The 17,487-nt window shown below is 40.3% G+C and overlaps 1 protein-coding gene across 1 annotated transcript in view; it reads left to right on the top strand.

Moving 5' to 3' along the window:
- The window catches only part of ABCC4 (ATP binding cassette subfamily C member 4 (PEL blood group)), a 202,609-nt gene that overhangs the window by 158,341 nt on the left and 26,781 nt on the right, over positions 1 to 17,487 (top strand). Inside the window, exon 29 of the mRNA XM_081948711.1 lies at positions 895 to 1,000. Coding sequence (XP_081804837.1) covers positions 895 to 1,000 — 106 coding nt within the window. The remainder of the gene's footprint in view (positions 1 to 894; positions 1,001 to 17,487) is intronic.

Raw genomic sequence — 17,487 nt, 5'->3', positions numbered from 1 at the left:
TCGGCTTTGAAATGGAGATGAGCACCGCCTCCTAGAGTCGAGAACGACTAGCACATATGTGCGAGGGGAACCTTTACCTTTACCTTACAGATTGCATTTGCTAGCCTTATGGTAAGCGATGGTGCTTTTGGGATGTTTGGGGCAAGAATTGTTACATTTCCTTGTAGGTCTGATGTAAACTGTTTCCCCACCAAATTAACTTTTCATGCAATGAATACGATTCATTTAAAAAATGGAGACTTTCAGACCCATACTCTGGCTTGACATTTTCTCAGTCAATCAGAATAGAGCTGGAAGGGACCTTGGAAGTCTTCTACTCCAACCCCCAGCTCAAACGTTTTAGACAAGTGACTGCCCAGCCTCTTCTTAAAAACTTCCAGTGATCGAACCTCCACAACTTCTGAAGGCAACCCATTCCACTGGTTAATTGTTCTCACTGTTAGGAAGTTTTGCCTTAATTCCAGACCAGAATCCTACACAGTTTTTCTAACAAACATTACTATATGTTTATATCTGTCAGTAAATACTATTTGGTCTGAACACTATAGAATTTGGTTATTGTATAGTGGAAAGCCCATTTGTCGGTGACACGTATTTTGCATATTTTTTTTAGATTCAGTAAGGAAATGTGGGGTTCTGTCCAACGCAATCCTCATTTTCCTTCTCCTCCTCACTTAGGGAATGACTGCCTGCAAAGGGCTATAGCATGCTGTGTTGTAGTGTAACAACACTTTGACGTGTCTAAAAGGCAAACATGCACTGTGCTGCTACAGTTTATTAAAACATGTTGACATAGAGCTATGCCAAAGAATGTAGAAAAACAAAGTGCCCAGAAGCAGAAACTGTTTTGCTTGTTGCATAATCTCTTCACATTACTTGTGTTGTTTATTTCAGAACAGATGAGCTGATTCAAAAGACAATCCGTGAAAAGTTTGCCCAGTGTACTGTTTTGACAATTGCACACAGACTGAACACCATCATCGACAGTGACAGGATTATGGTGAGCATTAAGGGAAAAGTATGATCCCAGAGTAGCTGAAATGGCAAAAAATTTATGCAGACACTCCTTATTAATTCCTTTTCACTGAGAACTTTGGTCAAAGACTTTTATAAGTATAGGTATACGTAATATGCGTTGTCGGATACAAATTGTGCATTTTCAGTTATGCACATGAGTATTGATGCATGCGACATAAATCACCTTTATGAATTAAGAAGGAAAACTTGTTATTCTACAATTATCTTTCCTTGACCAAAATAGTTAAGAGACTGAAGGAAAAGTTATTAGGACAAGTGGGCAACTAAGTCAAGTATCTTTCCCAATTTCATCTCCTCTAGGTTGAACTTCAACATAACATGCAGGCTGGCAATCCAGGGCATGGAAATCCAGGGCATCTGACTATTAAATTGGAGAAAGGTGTTTTGCTATGTCTGTTTTGCAATTGAGGAAAAGTATCAAAAGTCTTGCTGAATGCAGATCCTTCTATCCAGTACCAATTGCCATCAACCAAACATGGAAGTTTGAGGCCACTAGTGGCCCTGGGGCCAGTGGTGAAATTCAATTTTTTTTGCTACTGGTTCTGTGGGCGTGGCTTGGTGGACGTGGCAGAGGGAAGGATAATGCAAAATCTCCATTCCCTCCCTATTCCTGGAGGAAGGATATTGCAAAATCTCTGTTTCCACCGGACTCTTGGGCCAGCTAGAGGTGATATTTGCTGGCTCTCTGAACTACTCAAACTTTCCGCTACCGGTTCTCCAGAACCTATCAGAGCCTGCTGAATTTCACCCCTGCCTGGGACCCCTGCTTTCCTGATTTATCTATTATCAAAACTCCACAGCATGGTTTCCCACAATTTTGAGGTAGGAAAAAAACATAAACGTTGTTATATACTATAAAATAGATTTGGCATAAAGGCAAAAAGAAAAATTCCAAGTTTGTCCATGCCTGTTTACAACATGGTTTGGCCCACCGCAGCCCTTGTTGACCCACCAAAGCTGGGAGCTAGGAAGAAAGTTCTCATACCTGTTCGAAATATCCCACTGAAACAAGAGAGTTAATGTTATGATTTTAAGTGCCGCTAAACAATATCCTACGGTAGTTTAAATTGTAAATTGTAATTTGTGGCTACTTCAACCTGTTTTCTCCACAGCTACATCACTAATCGGACGCAGGTAATGGAATGTGGGTTTGCAAATCAGACCTTGCATAAAATATCGTAAGCATGCAAAGAGTAAATCTGGGCTGTGGATGCATTTGTGACATTTTAGCAAAATTGTAACCAAAGACACTATTCATTGCCCTTCCAAGACCTGAGAGTTCTGCATGTGGCATAGTTAATGACTAGATTTGGTAATCTAGTCTGCTTTTCTTATTTTCTGAAAAATTACTATATAATATATAGACCCACAGGCAGTGGAGGTCCTCACGCATTATCTCATCTGTTGAATTTTTTTTCTGCTTTGCCTAATATTGCTTATTATGGAAGGTGTGATGGATATTTATGGGCAGTTGAGGTGAAAATATATGAATGAATATATGTATGTATGTATGTATGTATGTATGTATGTATACGTATATGTATACACACACACATGAATGTATGTATGTATGTATGTATGTATGTATGTATGTATGTTCATATAGCGGTCGAGATGGGGATGACTGTGGGATTTGAAAAACTGTGACTTTGAATGCAAAGAATAAATGAGTAAGAACTAATAAACGAACTAATAAATACCAGTAAAGGAGAATATTTGTAGGGTTGAAATGAGGGGTCCTTGGTGCTCTCTGAGCTTCCTTGTTTTCTTGCAGACGTTTCATTACCCAAACTGGATAAATCCTCAGTGCTAGTAAGGGGTGCTATTTGCTGTCAATTTATATTTTAGTGGCTTGCTCCGTCAGTGTTGGTGGGGTTGTCTTAGATATTCTTTGGTTGGCCTGTTTACTGTTGGCTTCTTTGTCAGTTTCTTGATTGGGGTATTGTTTATTTGATTGTTAGTCTGATGTTAATACTGGAATTAATCTATGCTTATCTGGGTGCTGATTGCTGGTAGAGAGATGCTTGGGTCTTTCTGTTCCCTTTTGGGGTGCTTGATTGTTTCTTTTTCATAGTCTATAGCCATTGTTAATGTCTATGTGTCTATTGATGGCTAATTCGTCAGAGTGCCAGGCTTCTAGAGATTCCCTGACATTTTGGGAGTTGGCTTAGTCTGGGACGGTCACATTTTCCTAATTGACACTATGGTTAAGTCTGTCTCTATGTTGAGAAATTAAAGTGTTTTAATGTCTTCTGACTGCTAGTTGGTGTTCATGGAAGCATTCTGCCAATCTTCTGCCTGTTTGTCCTTCATAGTGGTTGTTTCAGTTATTACATTGCATGTTGTGGATGACTCCTGTCTTTTCTTCTGGGGTTGCTGGGTCTTTTGGTTTGCTTAGGATGTTTTGAAGGGCTTTAGTTGGCTTGTATGCTACACTGTTTCCATATGGTTGTAGTAGTTTGTTGGTGGTTTCTGAGATATTCTTGATGTATGGCAATGTAATTCCTTTTAGGGTTTGTGTTGGTTGTGCTGTATTAGGTTGAATGGTCAGGAACCTTTTTATAAAGTTGTGTGAGTATCCATTTTGTTGGATTGTGTTGTATAGATGCTCCATTTGTTTTTTTTTCTGCTGTTCTGGGTAACTGCAATGATTTTGGGGCTCATCTAAATAAAGTCCTCACACAGCTTCTCTTGTGGGAGGTTGGGTTGTTGTTTTGGTAGTGGATCACCTGGTTGGTATGGTTGGTTTTTCTGTATGCTTGCATTTCTAGTTTGTCATTATGGCCTCTACTGATCAGAATGTCCAGGAAGAGTAAGTTGTTATTTTCTTCTTCTCTAGGAAACTGGAATCCCTTTAAAATTGTATTGTTAGTTCTGTTGGAGTTCTGTAATTGGTACTTTTTAATTATGGTGAAGGTGTCACCTACATAGCTGATCCATATTTTGAGTTATATTTATGGCAGTGCAATGTCCTGTAAGACATTGCATGATGACCTCCACTCTAAGTCCTGAAAGTGTTGATCCCATAAATGTATCTTTAACTTGATGGTAAATTTGTGCATCAAATTGGAAGTATGTGGTTAGGCAGAGGTTTATGAGATCCATAATCCCGGGTGTTTTAATCTTTGTGTATTTGGTTAAGTCAGGTGTGCTGTGGAGGAATCTGGTCATGGATTTTTTGGCTAATTCTGGATCTATGAACATGAACAGAGCTGTGACCTCAAATGAATGGATGCCTTTGAACTAATAAATGAAACAGATTTTTAAAAATTGGCATGTTTGTGAAGTTGAGAAATAAATGAAAGATAAAATAAATCTGATTGAATTGACTGATTTTGTGAAATAGAGTTGAGGAAATACTTGCAGGGAAGAGAAGGGGTAGGTTTAGTTTTAAAATGTATATCAAAAAATATGAATGAGTGTAATTTAGGTTTTTGTAAGTGTGTATGGAAATTAGAATCCTTAAGACAGTCGCATGTTATGCTCCTATGAATTAGATTGTATACATGGACAAATTAGGAAGGAGCCTTGTGTAATATTCAATCCAGAACAAAAAAAAAATCTTTAATTAGATGACGTGTAAGGGTAAGAAAGAATTCAGGAAAGGCAGAAAAAGTTAATAAACCATTTTTGAGACCCAAAAGTGAATTAGAATGATGACCAGTGAATATCTGCTTAGAAAATGTTTGTTTGGGACATTAACGCCTACCAGTTTTAATGTTTGTAAGCCATCCAGAATCATCTCTGAAAGGATGGGTGGCACATAAATTTAATAAATAAATCTATGTACATGAAATTCATATCAAGTATGTGAGTAAAAGTTGAGAGAATTAATTAAGGATGCAATGGATGAGAAGTTCTGAACATAGGTAAAGGTTCCCCTTGCACATATGTGCTAGTCATTCCTGATTCTAGGGGGCGGTGCTCATCTCGGTTTGAAAGCCGAAGAGCCAGTATTGTCTGAAGATGTCTCCATGGTCATGTGGCCAGTATGACTAAACACCAAATTCAGATAGAAGCCGGAATTGGATATATATCTCGAAGCAAGGTTATAATCCAGAATGAACTGAAAGTGGTGAAGATACTAAAAGGTTTCTTCAGTTATATGAAAAATAGGTAAAAGTAAAGTTTAGGGTTAGGATTCTCGACTCTAGGGGGCAGTGCTCATCTCCGTTTCAAAGCCGAAGAGGCAGCGCTGTCCGAAGACATATCTGTGGTCATGTGGACAGCATGCCTAAATGCCGAAGGCGCATGGAACACTGTTACCTTCCCACCAAAGATGGTTCCTATTTTTCTACTTGCATTTTTACATGCTTTCGAACTGCTAGGTTGGCAGAAGCTGGGAAAAGTAACGGGAGCTCACTCCATTATGCAGCGCTAGGGATTTGAACCGCCAAACTGCCAACCTTTCTGAGCAACAAGCTCAGCATCGTAGCGACCGAGCCACCACGTCCCAAACTGCATCCTATGAACATAGGGCAGGCTATTTTTGTAATATCCAGAAAGGATCTTAAGAAAAAAAAACGGACACAGAAAAAGAAGAAAAGAAGTAATGAAAGTAGAGGAAATGTAGAATGTCTGCAAAAAATGAGTCCTGCACGAAAAAGTATTAGAAGGTTGACTAATCTTGCAACAGAATGAAATGAAAGCAGATGTAAGAAAAGAGGATAAACAACTGCTTGAAACAGCATGAAAAAGAATTGATGTTACGGGATGTCATAGAAGAATGTTAAGCTGATGGGAGATATGGAGAAGGCTGTTTAGTGGAATGATGAAGAGGAAGAGCTGAAAGTGGAATACAAACCATACATGGAAGCAAGAGAAGGAAGATTGGCTTCTAGGCAAGAGATAAAAAGACATGGAGCATACCATCAGGTAAGGCATTTGTGCACACCAATTTAGCTACAGATGTTTTTTATTCTTATCTCATGCCTTCATTTTTTGGGCTTACTACTTCTTGTTCTAGAAGAGTTCTGTTTCAATAGGCTCCTCACTTCTAGTCGAAAGCTTGGTCTGCTGGTAGTTGCTTAGACCCAAATCTTACCCAAAATATTGTTTTTTATCTCCCAAATTGGACCAGGATGATTCTCTAGTCAAATGAGAATCCATATCAAACTGTCCAGCCCAACTTGGTTATTCATAGAGATGTTCTAAAAAGCTTTCGGATAACTAAGAAATTAACCTTTTATGTTTCTATTTTTGACACCTTTAATTTAAAAGGTTACCATGTGGGGAATGCTGTGTCTGACACCCCACAGAACCACAACTAGCCACTGAATGATATTGTGCTATGATGGAGCACAATGCCATGTAGCATATAGTAATTTGGTGCTACATTGATTTGAAAGAACCTTGTTGGCTTGACTGCAGAATGTATAATTTGAGGGCCACAATTATACCTTATTAGCCTCCTTCATCCAGGTGACCTGTTAAATCTAAATTGTTTTGGGTTCCCTCCCCCCCTTAATTACCTTACTTATCTCTATCACCATTTGGCAGTGCAGATCCCTCACCCCTTTGAGGCCAGTGAGTCAATTTGAAATTAGAAAATCTGTGATATGATCGCTCAGGGGAATTGTTTATGATGAGGGGGGACAGTTTGACCATTCACAAAATGATTACCACAATCTCAAAATGCAAGTTATCTAGCCCCTGAAAGTTGATACTGTAAGCTCCTTTTCTGGGAAGCACTTGGACAAAGAAAGCAATGGGCTGGAGTTGTTCTCCATCTTTAGCTTCTTGGAAGAACTATGAAGCTTGAATGGCATCAAGTGTTGGAAATGAAGATGATTTTAGAGGCTCATACTTTCAATTTGTTAATATTAAAAGTTGTTTAAAAAATTAAATGGGGGCAAGGGTCCTGGCAGATGCCAAAAGAAGAGCCCATATGAGCCATGTTTAATATCCTACTGACTTTCTGCCTTTCCTACAGATTCTTTATCTTAGTGTCTTGAAGATTCTTTTTTTCCTCTGCAATATATAAAGACTTTACCTGTTCCTTTTCATCACATTTGATATTGTTCAGGTTGTGATTTAAACCAAATTTATCCAAATATACAGTATACCTCCAATTATTCACGAAATAGAATGAGGCGCTATAGTGATGTCTACCGTGTTTTCCCAAAAATAAAACAGGGTCTTATTTTCTTTTGACCCCCGAAATAAACACCTGGCCTTATTTTCGGGGAAGTCTTATTATTTTCAAGGTGCAGGAAGCAGTGAATGTGGTCACTTCATGGCTGCTGCTGTGTTGCAATACTTTCGGGGAGGGCTTATTTTCAGGGGAGGGCTTATTTTAGCACATGCGCTCAAAAGCCTGATTGGGCTTATTATCCAGGGAGGTCTTATTTTCGGGGAAACATGGTACATTTTCCAATTTTGCAGTGCAGTTCTTAATTTGTTTTTAAAAATGTGCAGAAATTGAGGATATGTGAGGGTGCCCCAAAGGTGCCTTGTTATTAGGAATCAAGTCCATGATTTGGCCACCCAAATTTCAGAGATTATTTAGGAGACATAATTGTATCATATATTTGAAAGGGTTTTCTAATCAAAAGAAGATTTGTTTTTTCTGAACCTTTATTCAGGAAATATGAATAATCTTTTGGCTCCAGAGGAATTCCCTCACGTTTTGACTCATTAATAAAATAAGTGCAACAACGTACAATAAACAGGCAAGATCAAAAATGGTTTCCTAATAAGGGTGTTTTACTATTTTCATTAAAATGGCGTAGTCTTAATGATACATAATTATTTGGGTTTGTTTGATTCAGTTACTGCAGAATAGAGACGAATTAGACCTCTCCATTCATCTCTTATTATTTGTTCTCTGATTGCTGAAAATGTTTTATGAAGCGTTTTACAGCCTGAACTTTGAAGACATTCTTCTGCATCATCCTTATAAATTACATAATAGCTCTGTTGGTGAAATATTTTGAATCATAGAGCACTGCATGTATAATAAGGTCATTTGTCTCTTCACATCAAATATGCTTTAAACATTAATCTCATCTTTTCTGGGAACAATCATTGTTACCTTCATGACTGATGTTCATCTGGTGATCCGTATTTCTTTACTCCAGTTCCTTGGACCTCCCAACACTATACTTGAATAACTTTGAAACACAGCCAGAAGGGATTCGGAAGAAGTCACATCATTGTTTATAAGATGGAAAATGAATTTTTATGCTCAGCTTTTCTTTCATTTTATCATGGCAAACTATGTACCGTATTTTTTGGAGTATAAGACACACCAGAGTATAAGATGCACCAAGATTTTGAAGAGGCAAATTTAAAAAAAAAGTTTTTGCACTCTGCCGACCTCCCCAAAATGGCCTGTTTTTTGCGAAAATGGGCCCATTTTTTGTCAAAAAAAAAAGGTCATGCATAGCCTTTAGGAGGCTTATAGAGTGCTTTTGGGGGCAAGGGGAGCAAAAAACAGTGCATTGTTTGCTCATTTCTGCCCTCCCCAGCCTCCAGGAGCACTTTGGAAGCCTCACAAAGGCTATGCATGGCCATTTTTGCAAAGGGGGGTAGGGTTTTAGGAGACCAAAAATGCTGTATTCAGTGTATAAGATGCACCCAGATTGTCACCCTCTTTTGGGGGGGAAAAGGTGTGTCTTATACTCTGAAAAATACGGTAACTTAAGGGTTGCAAGGAATCCTGGGAGCCATCTACTGCAACCCCCCTGCATAGAATAAAACTCACACAAAAAGGGCTGTGTCAGAACACTATATGACAGGGTGAGAACCCACTGTAGTATCTAGCAAGCTAAACAACTGGCAGAAGGTACTTACATGAACAATGCAGAATGAGTACCCACAAGCATTTATTACCAGATGCCTGCAAAGGATATAAAGGGGGAAAGAAGGTAGGAGACCAACTATATGGTACACCCTGCCATACATCAAAAATATTTCGGAAGCAGTAGAACACAGCTTCCAATATATGCAAGTGGATATCATACACCATCCAGAAGCTACCATACAAGAAAAGATCCTGCATTGCAAAGATCGCTTGGAGATGGGAGATACTTCTAATGTAATCTACCAGATCCCCTGCATGGATTACCCTTGTGACTGTAGGACAGATAGGAAGGAAGCTAGCCACCAGATTGAAAGAAAACAAGCAAGCAGTCAGACGAGGAGATCCAAACTCATTGGTAGCCTCATACTGCAATGAATAATAACATACATTACATTTTGCAGCTATTAAGATTGTTGGCTGTGCAGGCACAAAGATAGTCAGGGAAATGATTGAAGCCTGGGAAGTTGGCCTCTTGTCAGTCAACAGGAGAGCTGGTTGACCACCAGCTTTTCAGGTACTTAAGAGCCAAGGGTTTGGCAGCACAAGGAAACAATAGCCAATCGCCAGCCATCAACACACCAACCAATGGGAAGGCACCACTTACATAAGAAGCATCGAATACCCCAAAGCATATATTCCAGTAGAGAAGTTCCCTGAAGATGAGCTTCAGCATGAGTCCAGAAGATAAAACCTCTGGTCCCGGTGACCGACCCAGATTAGAATAGAATAGAATAGAATAACAGAGTTGGAAGGGATCTTGGAGATCTTCTAGTCCAACTCCCTGTTTAGGCAGGAAACACTACACCACTTCAGACAGATGGTTATCCAGCATCTTCTTAAAAATGTCCAGTGTTGGAGCATTCACAGCTTTTGGAAACAAGTTGTTGCACAGATCAATTGTTCTAACTGTCAGGAAATTTCTCCTTAGTTCTAGGTTGCTTCTCTCCTTGATTAGTTTCCACTCATTGCTTCTTGTCCTACCCTCAGGTGCTTTGGAGAATAGTTTGAATCTCTCTTCTTTGTGGCATACTCTGAGATATTGGAACACTGCTATCATGTCTCCCCTAGTCCTTCTTTTCATTAAACTAGACCTACCCAATTCCTACAACCATTCTTCATATGTTTTAGCTTTCAGTCCCCTAATCATCTTTGTTGTTCTTCTTAGATCTTGCGATTTGCTTTTTGTAAAGATTTTGTAAAGAAGCATGGTATGTTGGAGTTTTTTGAGGGGATGGGAGATATAGTAGGAGGATCTGAACTTGTAATCAACGGGACACTCCTCTGGTCAGTCTGCTCTTCTTAAATCAACCAGAAACGCGGAGTCTGAAAACCTGAAGTACGAGCATCTTGACTTTCAGAAGACAGTCTTCCAAAATTGGGCAATGTTTTAGCAATGGGAGGGCCAACTTTTCTTCCAGCCTTGTATTACATTTATGTGCATTTCCTAATGATCAGAACAGAAAAGTAGGTTGCACAGAAGCCGGAATGTCTGCCATTGTTTTGAGATGCAATGAATATTCTGTGTGAGCAGATCTAATCTTGATTCTTCTGTGAAAACAAGTGAGAACTCTCCCTGAGATGTTGCCACCGTGATTTAATGTTCTTGGAGCAGCCACCGAGGGATTACAACAGAGAGGTTAATTTCGTGGCTTGCATCTTTGTCATATAAATTTGTTTTGTTTTTTAAATTTAATCCCAGATGCTGTGGGAGGTTCCTTTGGTTTTTAATACACAGGAATGGAAAGAAGTTTCTACTCTTTCTTTTCCAGCCATAGTCTGATTAAAATGTTTGCCCCTGCACTTCAAATAAAGATTAAGGGAGGTGAGAGACAAGCCAATTGGTCCTAATTATTCTTTCTCTTCTCTCTCACTTGGTTTGAGGAAATGTATTTCTTCTATCAACTGAGTAGAGAGACCTGCATTTCTATGCTGATTGCTTCATGAAGAAGCAAAGTGTCTTAGTTTTATAGGCTTATTTGCAAGACTGATATACAATATGTCTCAAATCATTTTATCATTTAATCAGAGGTGGGTTGCTCGCGGTTTGGCCCGGTTCAGTTGAACTGGTAGTGGTGACGGCGGGAGGCTCCGCCCACCTGCCCGGACGCTTCTGTGCATGCGGTTAGCAACGCACTACTGAGGTTAACGCAGGTCTGTTTTTAGATCGAAAGATTTTTGATAACTATATAGTAGAAATAAACTTGATTGATCAAGTTTCTGTCATTGCCACGAAGATGAAGTATTATATTCTCTGTGTTCTTTCAAAAAGCAGTGCTTTCGTTCACAGCAATTATCATAGAGTTGGGTTTGCAGTTTGCTATCCATACCGTGCTGTATCCATATTCTGACCTGCACCTTGCTAACCTTTATATTGGTGGATGGAATGTAACAGGTTGAGAGCTCATTAAAGCTAATTAGACAATTGCAGATCCTCTCCCTCCACAGGTTATTCTCCTGGTAGGCTGCAACTTGTACACCTCCTCTCCGTAGCAAATTGGAAATGAATTGGAAATCTATTAGTGAACATGGAGAATACTGATAGTGTACAGCAGGGGTGTTAAATTCGAGCCTGCAGGTCGAGTGCATCACACCCATACCCAGTTTAGAGAAGGGGAAAAAAGTCACGATACATCACGTGATGACTACGTAACGATGCGAGTTTGATCTACAGCAGTGATGGCGAACCTATGGCACGGGTGCCACAAGTGGCATGCGGAGCCATTTGTCAGGGCACGCGAGGCGCTGCCCTGTCAGCTGGCCAGATCGCATGTGCGTGCTGGCCAGCTGAGTTCACCTTTTTAAAAGCCATTTTCCGCCTTCCCCAGGCTCCAGAGGCTTTATAGGAGCCTGGGGAGGGCGAAAAGAGCCCCCCAGAGGTCCTCTGGAAGCTTCAGGGCCGTCCGGAGGCTTCCCTGAAGCCTTCGGAGCGCTTAAAACGACCCTCTGAGCAAACCGGAAGTCACTTCCAGTTTGCTCGGAGGGTGGTTTTAAGTGTTCCGAAGGCTTCAGGGAAGCCTCCGGACGGTCCCTGAAGCCTCAGGAGGGCCTCCGGGGGGTCGAGGGAGGCTCCTTTCGCCCTCCCCAGGCTCCTATAAAGCCCCTGGAGCCTGGGGAGGGCAAAAAAAGCATGTAAAAATGGGGGGGTGTCGCGCATTGTGCGTGCATGCGCACTGGGGGGTTGCGCGTTGCATTATGGGTGCGGCACGCCCGCACACAACCCCCCCTGCGCTCCCCCCACTAGTGGCACGCGAGCCAAAAAAGGTTCGCCATCACTGATCTACAGCATGAACTCCCTTGCTCAACACAATTGCAGAAAAAACAAAATGGTCTGTTGGCAGTTTGCTAGGCCCAACTCCTGAGGTCCATTCAGTAATAGGAACCCTGTCCATTCGCTGTGTAAATAATAATAGGTTGCTCATAAAGTGTAAAATATGCCAACCAGAGGTAACAAAATCATTTTAGGAAGCTGGGATGAGTAGCAGAATGAAGTGGCCCAAGTGCTAAGAAGTGACAGTCCTGGCAGCTACAGAATGGACTTCAGTCTCCATCAATGTGAATTTTGAGCAGAACAAGTTATTGTGAAGATTCTGTCCATGCAGCTTTGCTGATGCCGGTCACATGGAAATCCAGATGCTTCCCTTACAGGGAGAAGTGAAATGGCAGGGACATACACCATTGAAGAGAAACCTGTACAGGGAGTATGGCAAAACGTTGTCCACTGAAAATGTATTGGAAAACCATCAAAGTAGTGAGTCTTGTGGAGGCTGTGTGCCCTTAGAACAATAATAGTAGGGCAGCTTATCTCCTCTTGTATATTATTCAAAGTCTATCAAAAAGGCACATAATACAGCAACTTCTCCCTTCTACATGCTACTTTAGAAGCAATATGTTCTTAAAAGAGGGGAGGGGGGAAACCCTAGGAAGTAAATTTGAATAGCACTGTAAAACATCTGTTTTTGTTCCTGGAATTTCAGTATTGGTAGATGCTGTTTATGTGGAAGGGTGGAAATGGTATGATTTAAGGAAGTCTTCATCAGATGCCTTCAGACACAGAAGAAATTGCCACTCCTGAAATTGATTCAGTGAAATGAATTTTCTTAGGGCTCAGATAAGTTGCACCATTTACCCAGTTACCCTTAGTTGATTTTTGATGTGGGACCACTTAGGAATTCCAGAGCTGATATCTACACTAGGGGTTTGTAAAGCATTTGGAAGAAATTAAAAAAACACCAAAGTATTTCTATTGTTTTGTGAAGGAAAATATGAAAGCGTATATGACATCACCCAGAGTTGGATTCAATTTGGAGCTTTTCTTTTTAAGTCCTAGGCCATAATGGTGTTGAATGCAGCACGATAAAACAATTTAGATGCAATCCTGCTGGAATAGGGCTAGTACTTGATTTATAGCCACCTGTTCAGAGAACATTCAAAATTCTGATGACAATGAACAACAGAGACTTATGGACCCTCTGTGAAATTATAGCCATCACAGTATCCCTGTGGTCAGATAATCACTATTTGTGGCCTTTTCCTCCAGCTTCCCATAAGCAGCATCAATGGGGAAGCTAGCAGAGAAGGTTGCAAGTTACTCCTTCTGCTTTTTCTCCCAAGCAATCCATGGCACCCCCTCACACTCCTTAGCAGAGACATCTTCCCACTTCATCACCTGCATGGTCCTGGGGTTATGATGTCTTTACAAGAGGCCTGGTGGCGCAGCGGTTAGAATGCAGCATTGCATGCAAACTCTGCCCACAGCCAGGAGCTTGGTCCTGACTAGCTCAAGGTTGACTCAGACTTCCATCCTTCCGAGGTTGGTCAAACGAGGACCCAGATTGTTGGGGGGCAGTGTAGTGACTCTGTAAACCACTTAGAGATGGTTGTAAAGCACTGTGAAGCGGTATATGAGCCTAAGTGCTACTGCGGTTTATAACCATATCACTTAGCAATGGCATTCTTAGTCCCAACTGCAACAAGAAGAGCTAGATTTCTATTTGATCACCCTTCTTTGGGTCAGTGACTCACAGTCATTGTGCGGCTTTGCCTGCTGGCATTCACTATTTATCTGTCTTAATAATCACAGAAAGGTGTCTTTAAAGTGAATGTGTGATATCATGAAGTCCAGAGATTCTTCATTGCAAAAAAATACTTAACGGGGAGAGGAAAAAGAAGCGTTACCCCCTAAAACATTGTCAAAATGAGAAATTACAGAGAGAGAAAGCAAATTTGCATTAAACTAAAATGACTGAAACTGATAAATAAAATGCATCAGTGCACACCTCTAGGTAAATACGTATATAGATGAAGCGACTTTCACTTTTTCCCCCTTTAGGCAGAAGGAGGAACTTTTCACCTCTTTTTTTTCTTATGAGAAACCCATGAGCAAATGTATAAAAAGAGATCGCCACCAGTGTGAATATGTGTGCAAGTGTGTGGTGAGTGAACATGAATCAGAGCGACAATTCACCTTGGTTTTTTTTAAAAAAAATCAGGTTTTATTTTATCTAAATGAGAGGAGTCTCCTGAGAACAAAAGAAAGAAAATAATGCACTTTACACAACTGCAGACAGGATTGGCCCAAGGAACTGTTTAATTCTAGTTTATTCTCTCCTCCTTCAGCTTTCACAATCCCAGTCACGCCTTGAAGAGAGTATCTCCACAGTATCCTTCTTTTAATTATAAATACACATATCAAACTTCAAACAACTTGAAATCATTGAGAGGATCTGTGTTGTGTAAGGTGATACTGTCCTAAGACAATCACAGCAATGACTAATAACACTTTTCTCTCATGCTGTGCCTTTCATCTGGGAATCTTAAATCTTGTTACAAACATTAATTAATTAAAAGTCCATGACCCCTGCCAGATAGGGAAAGAATTATAGACCTATCAAAATCAGGATTAGAAAAGATCAGAGTTATTTTAATAGTGCTTGAGTGCTGCTAGTGCTTTTCTAGAATAAAGGACTGCTGATGACATAGTGGGATTTATATACAGGTAGTCTTCCACTTACGACCATAATTGAGCCCCAAAATTATGTTGCTAAGTGAAACATTTGTTAAGTGAATTTTGCCGCAATTTACAACCTTTCTTGCCACGGTTGTTAAGTGAACCACTGCAGCCGTTCATTTAGTAACATGGTTGTTAAGTGAATCTTGTCAGAAGGTTGCAAAAGGGGATCACACAACCCCCAGGACACAGCAATGGTCATAAATATGAACCAGTTGCCGAGCATCTAAATTTTGATTGCGTAACCATGGGGATGCTGCAACGGTCGTAACTGTGAAAAAGGGTCATAAGTCACTTTTTTCAGCACCGTTGTAACTTTGGATAGACACTCAATTAACTGCTGTAAGTCAAGGACTTACCTGTACTTAGTAACTGAGGTAAAATATTCTGAACTGTTCATTATTTTCCATAGCCAAGCCTTTTTTTAAAAAATTAGAGAATTCTCTGGTATATTTGGCATTTTGTCAAGTAATTTTGGAAATGTTAATGAAATCTTGTAAGTTACCCACAAAGTTATCAGCCCTCAGAAGCCTTTCTGGGCTCTCACTTTCTCCATCCTGATTAACTAGGCCCCAATAGTGGCCACAGGCCTTCATTCCTACGGTGACAATGTGTGCATTGTGATATCTTGCTGCATCGCGATATCATATGCAAATACACAAAGGGAAGATTTTGCATTCAATGCCTCCTCCATTTGTTGGGGGTGACATGCTGACTCTGTAAACCACTTAGAGAGTGCTGTAAAGCACCATGAAGCAGTATACACGTCTAATTTCTATTGCTATTGCTCTTGCATCTTTCCTGCAGGCATCTGAGGTTAGGGGGGACCCTGGAAAGGTAGCTTTTGTAGCTGCTTTATTATAAGCAGGTGGACCTCCAAAGCCACCTTAATGGAGAACCGTGGAGCCTGTTTACAAGCATGCTCAAGACCCATTGGAGTTCATGAACTGAGAACTGGACTTCCCAACTCCTCTTCTGGCCACTATTGTAGTTAAGAAAAAGGGGAAATGAGAAGAAAATTGGGTGGCTTTTGGGTAGACTTACAATACAATACAATACAATACAATACAATACAATACAATAGTAGAGTTGGAAGGGACCTTGGAGGTCTTCTAGTCCAACCCCCTTCCTAGGCAGGAAACCCTATACCATTTCAGACAAATAGCTATCCAACATCTTCTTAAAGACTTCCAGTGTTGGGAGTCTTTAAGAAGATATTGGATAGCTATTTGTCTGAAACAGTTATAGGGTTTCCTGCCCAGGCAGGGGGTTGGACTCCAGTGTTGGGAGTCTTATCTGTGTTTCCATATTGCATGGTGCAGCACTATGCCAATTCAAAGGCAAACAGTTCTTTGGCATGTGCTGGATCTTTGTGCAACTCTATAAAGCAACTTTGTCTTGTCCTACAATTGCACAGCTGTTCTTTCCAGCTACAACACAACACCATGAAAAGGCACAACTGAGGCTTCGGAGAGAGGTAGAGGTCGGCCAAATGAAGTACAGAAAACTCTTTCCTGGTCATCAAAGTCTCTCGTGAAGTGTCAAACCTTACTGAGAAATAGAGCGTCCATTCCCTAAGGAGGCAGTAAGATTGCAGCTCAGCTGAGAAATGGATTAGGATTGATTATTTGTGTTGCCAAGTATAAGCCACACCTTGTACTGTAGACAAATTGGCACCACTAAAAGATTTCCCTAAAGAAAGCGTCAGGCTCGGAGTTTCAGTGGGACGCCTGAAATGAATCTGACTTCACCAGAAAAAAAACACCTAATTGGCAGATCCACACCCTTGTCCTTGTAATGTTGAAAGGCTATGCGTGAAACTGCTAATCGGTCTTTGAAATAGCACTTACTCAAAGAGGCAAAATAAAATTTGCAATACATTCAAAGGGTAGATCATGCTCCTACACCAGGCGGGCCTTTCCATTTCGGCCTCTCATTTCCAGCTAGCCGGCCTGGCCTAATTCCGGCCTTCCCACCTCAGTTTTGGTTTTTAAATTTTATGATTGGTTTTATGGGCTAGTTTTAATTTTTATAAATTGTACAGGGGTTATTTAATTTAATTTTAATTATGTATATTATTGTTTGGATGGGTTTTTTAAATTTATACCTGTACACCACCCCGAGTCCCTCCGGGGAGAGGGGGCGGTTTAGAAATCTAATTAATAAATGATAAATTAATAAATTTCCAACATGGGTGTTGAAGAAAAAGACCAAAATGGAAAGAAAACTGATGGGGGGGGGGGGGGGAAGAGAAGAGAAGAAAAGGCAGTTTCTCTGTGGCAGTATAAATTGAAAAGTTCTGAAAAATAATTGATCAAAGTTGCAAATAATTGGAGTTATGCAACACAAAGGGATTAATTAATTTAAGAAAAATGGTTATAGGATCCTCATGGGATCAGTTTAGGATATACAAGTTGAGGCAGGACTAGAGGAAAATGCGGAGTTAGCAACACTTATTTAAAATCTTAGTTTAGCCTACATTTTTTTACTCTCTGAGGTTCCTAATGTAGGGTACTAACAATTGACTGTAAGAGAAAGCAGATATAGAAATGATTATTTGTGTCAGCTGGTTTTTAAAAAAGTTATTGGAACAAGTTAAAAGAAAAAGTCTAGGAGAAAAAAATCTGGCTAAACTGGC

This window comes from Natrix helvetica, assembly GCF_964273705.1.
Source record: "Natrix helvetica genome assembly, chromosome: 3".
NCBI classification, from domain to species: domain Eukaryota; kingdom Metazoa; phylum Chordata; class Lepidosauria; order Squamata; family Natricidae; genus Natrix; species Natrix helvetica.
The sequence above is the reverse complement of the archived record's forward strand: the minus strand, read 5'-3'. Positions and strand labels throughout refer to the sequence as shown.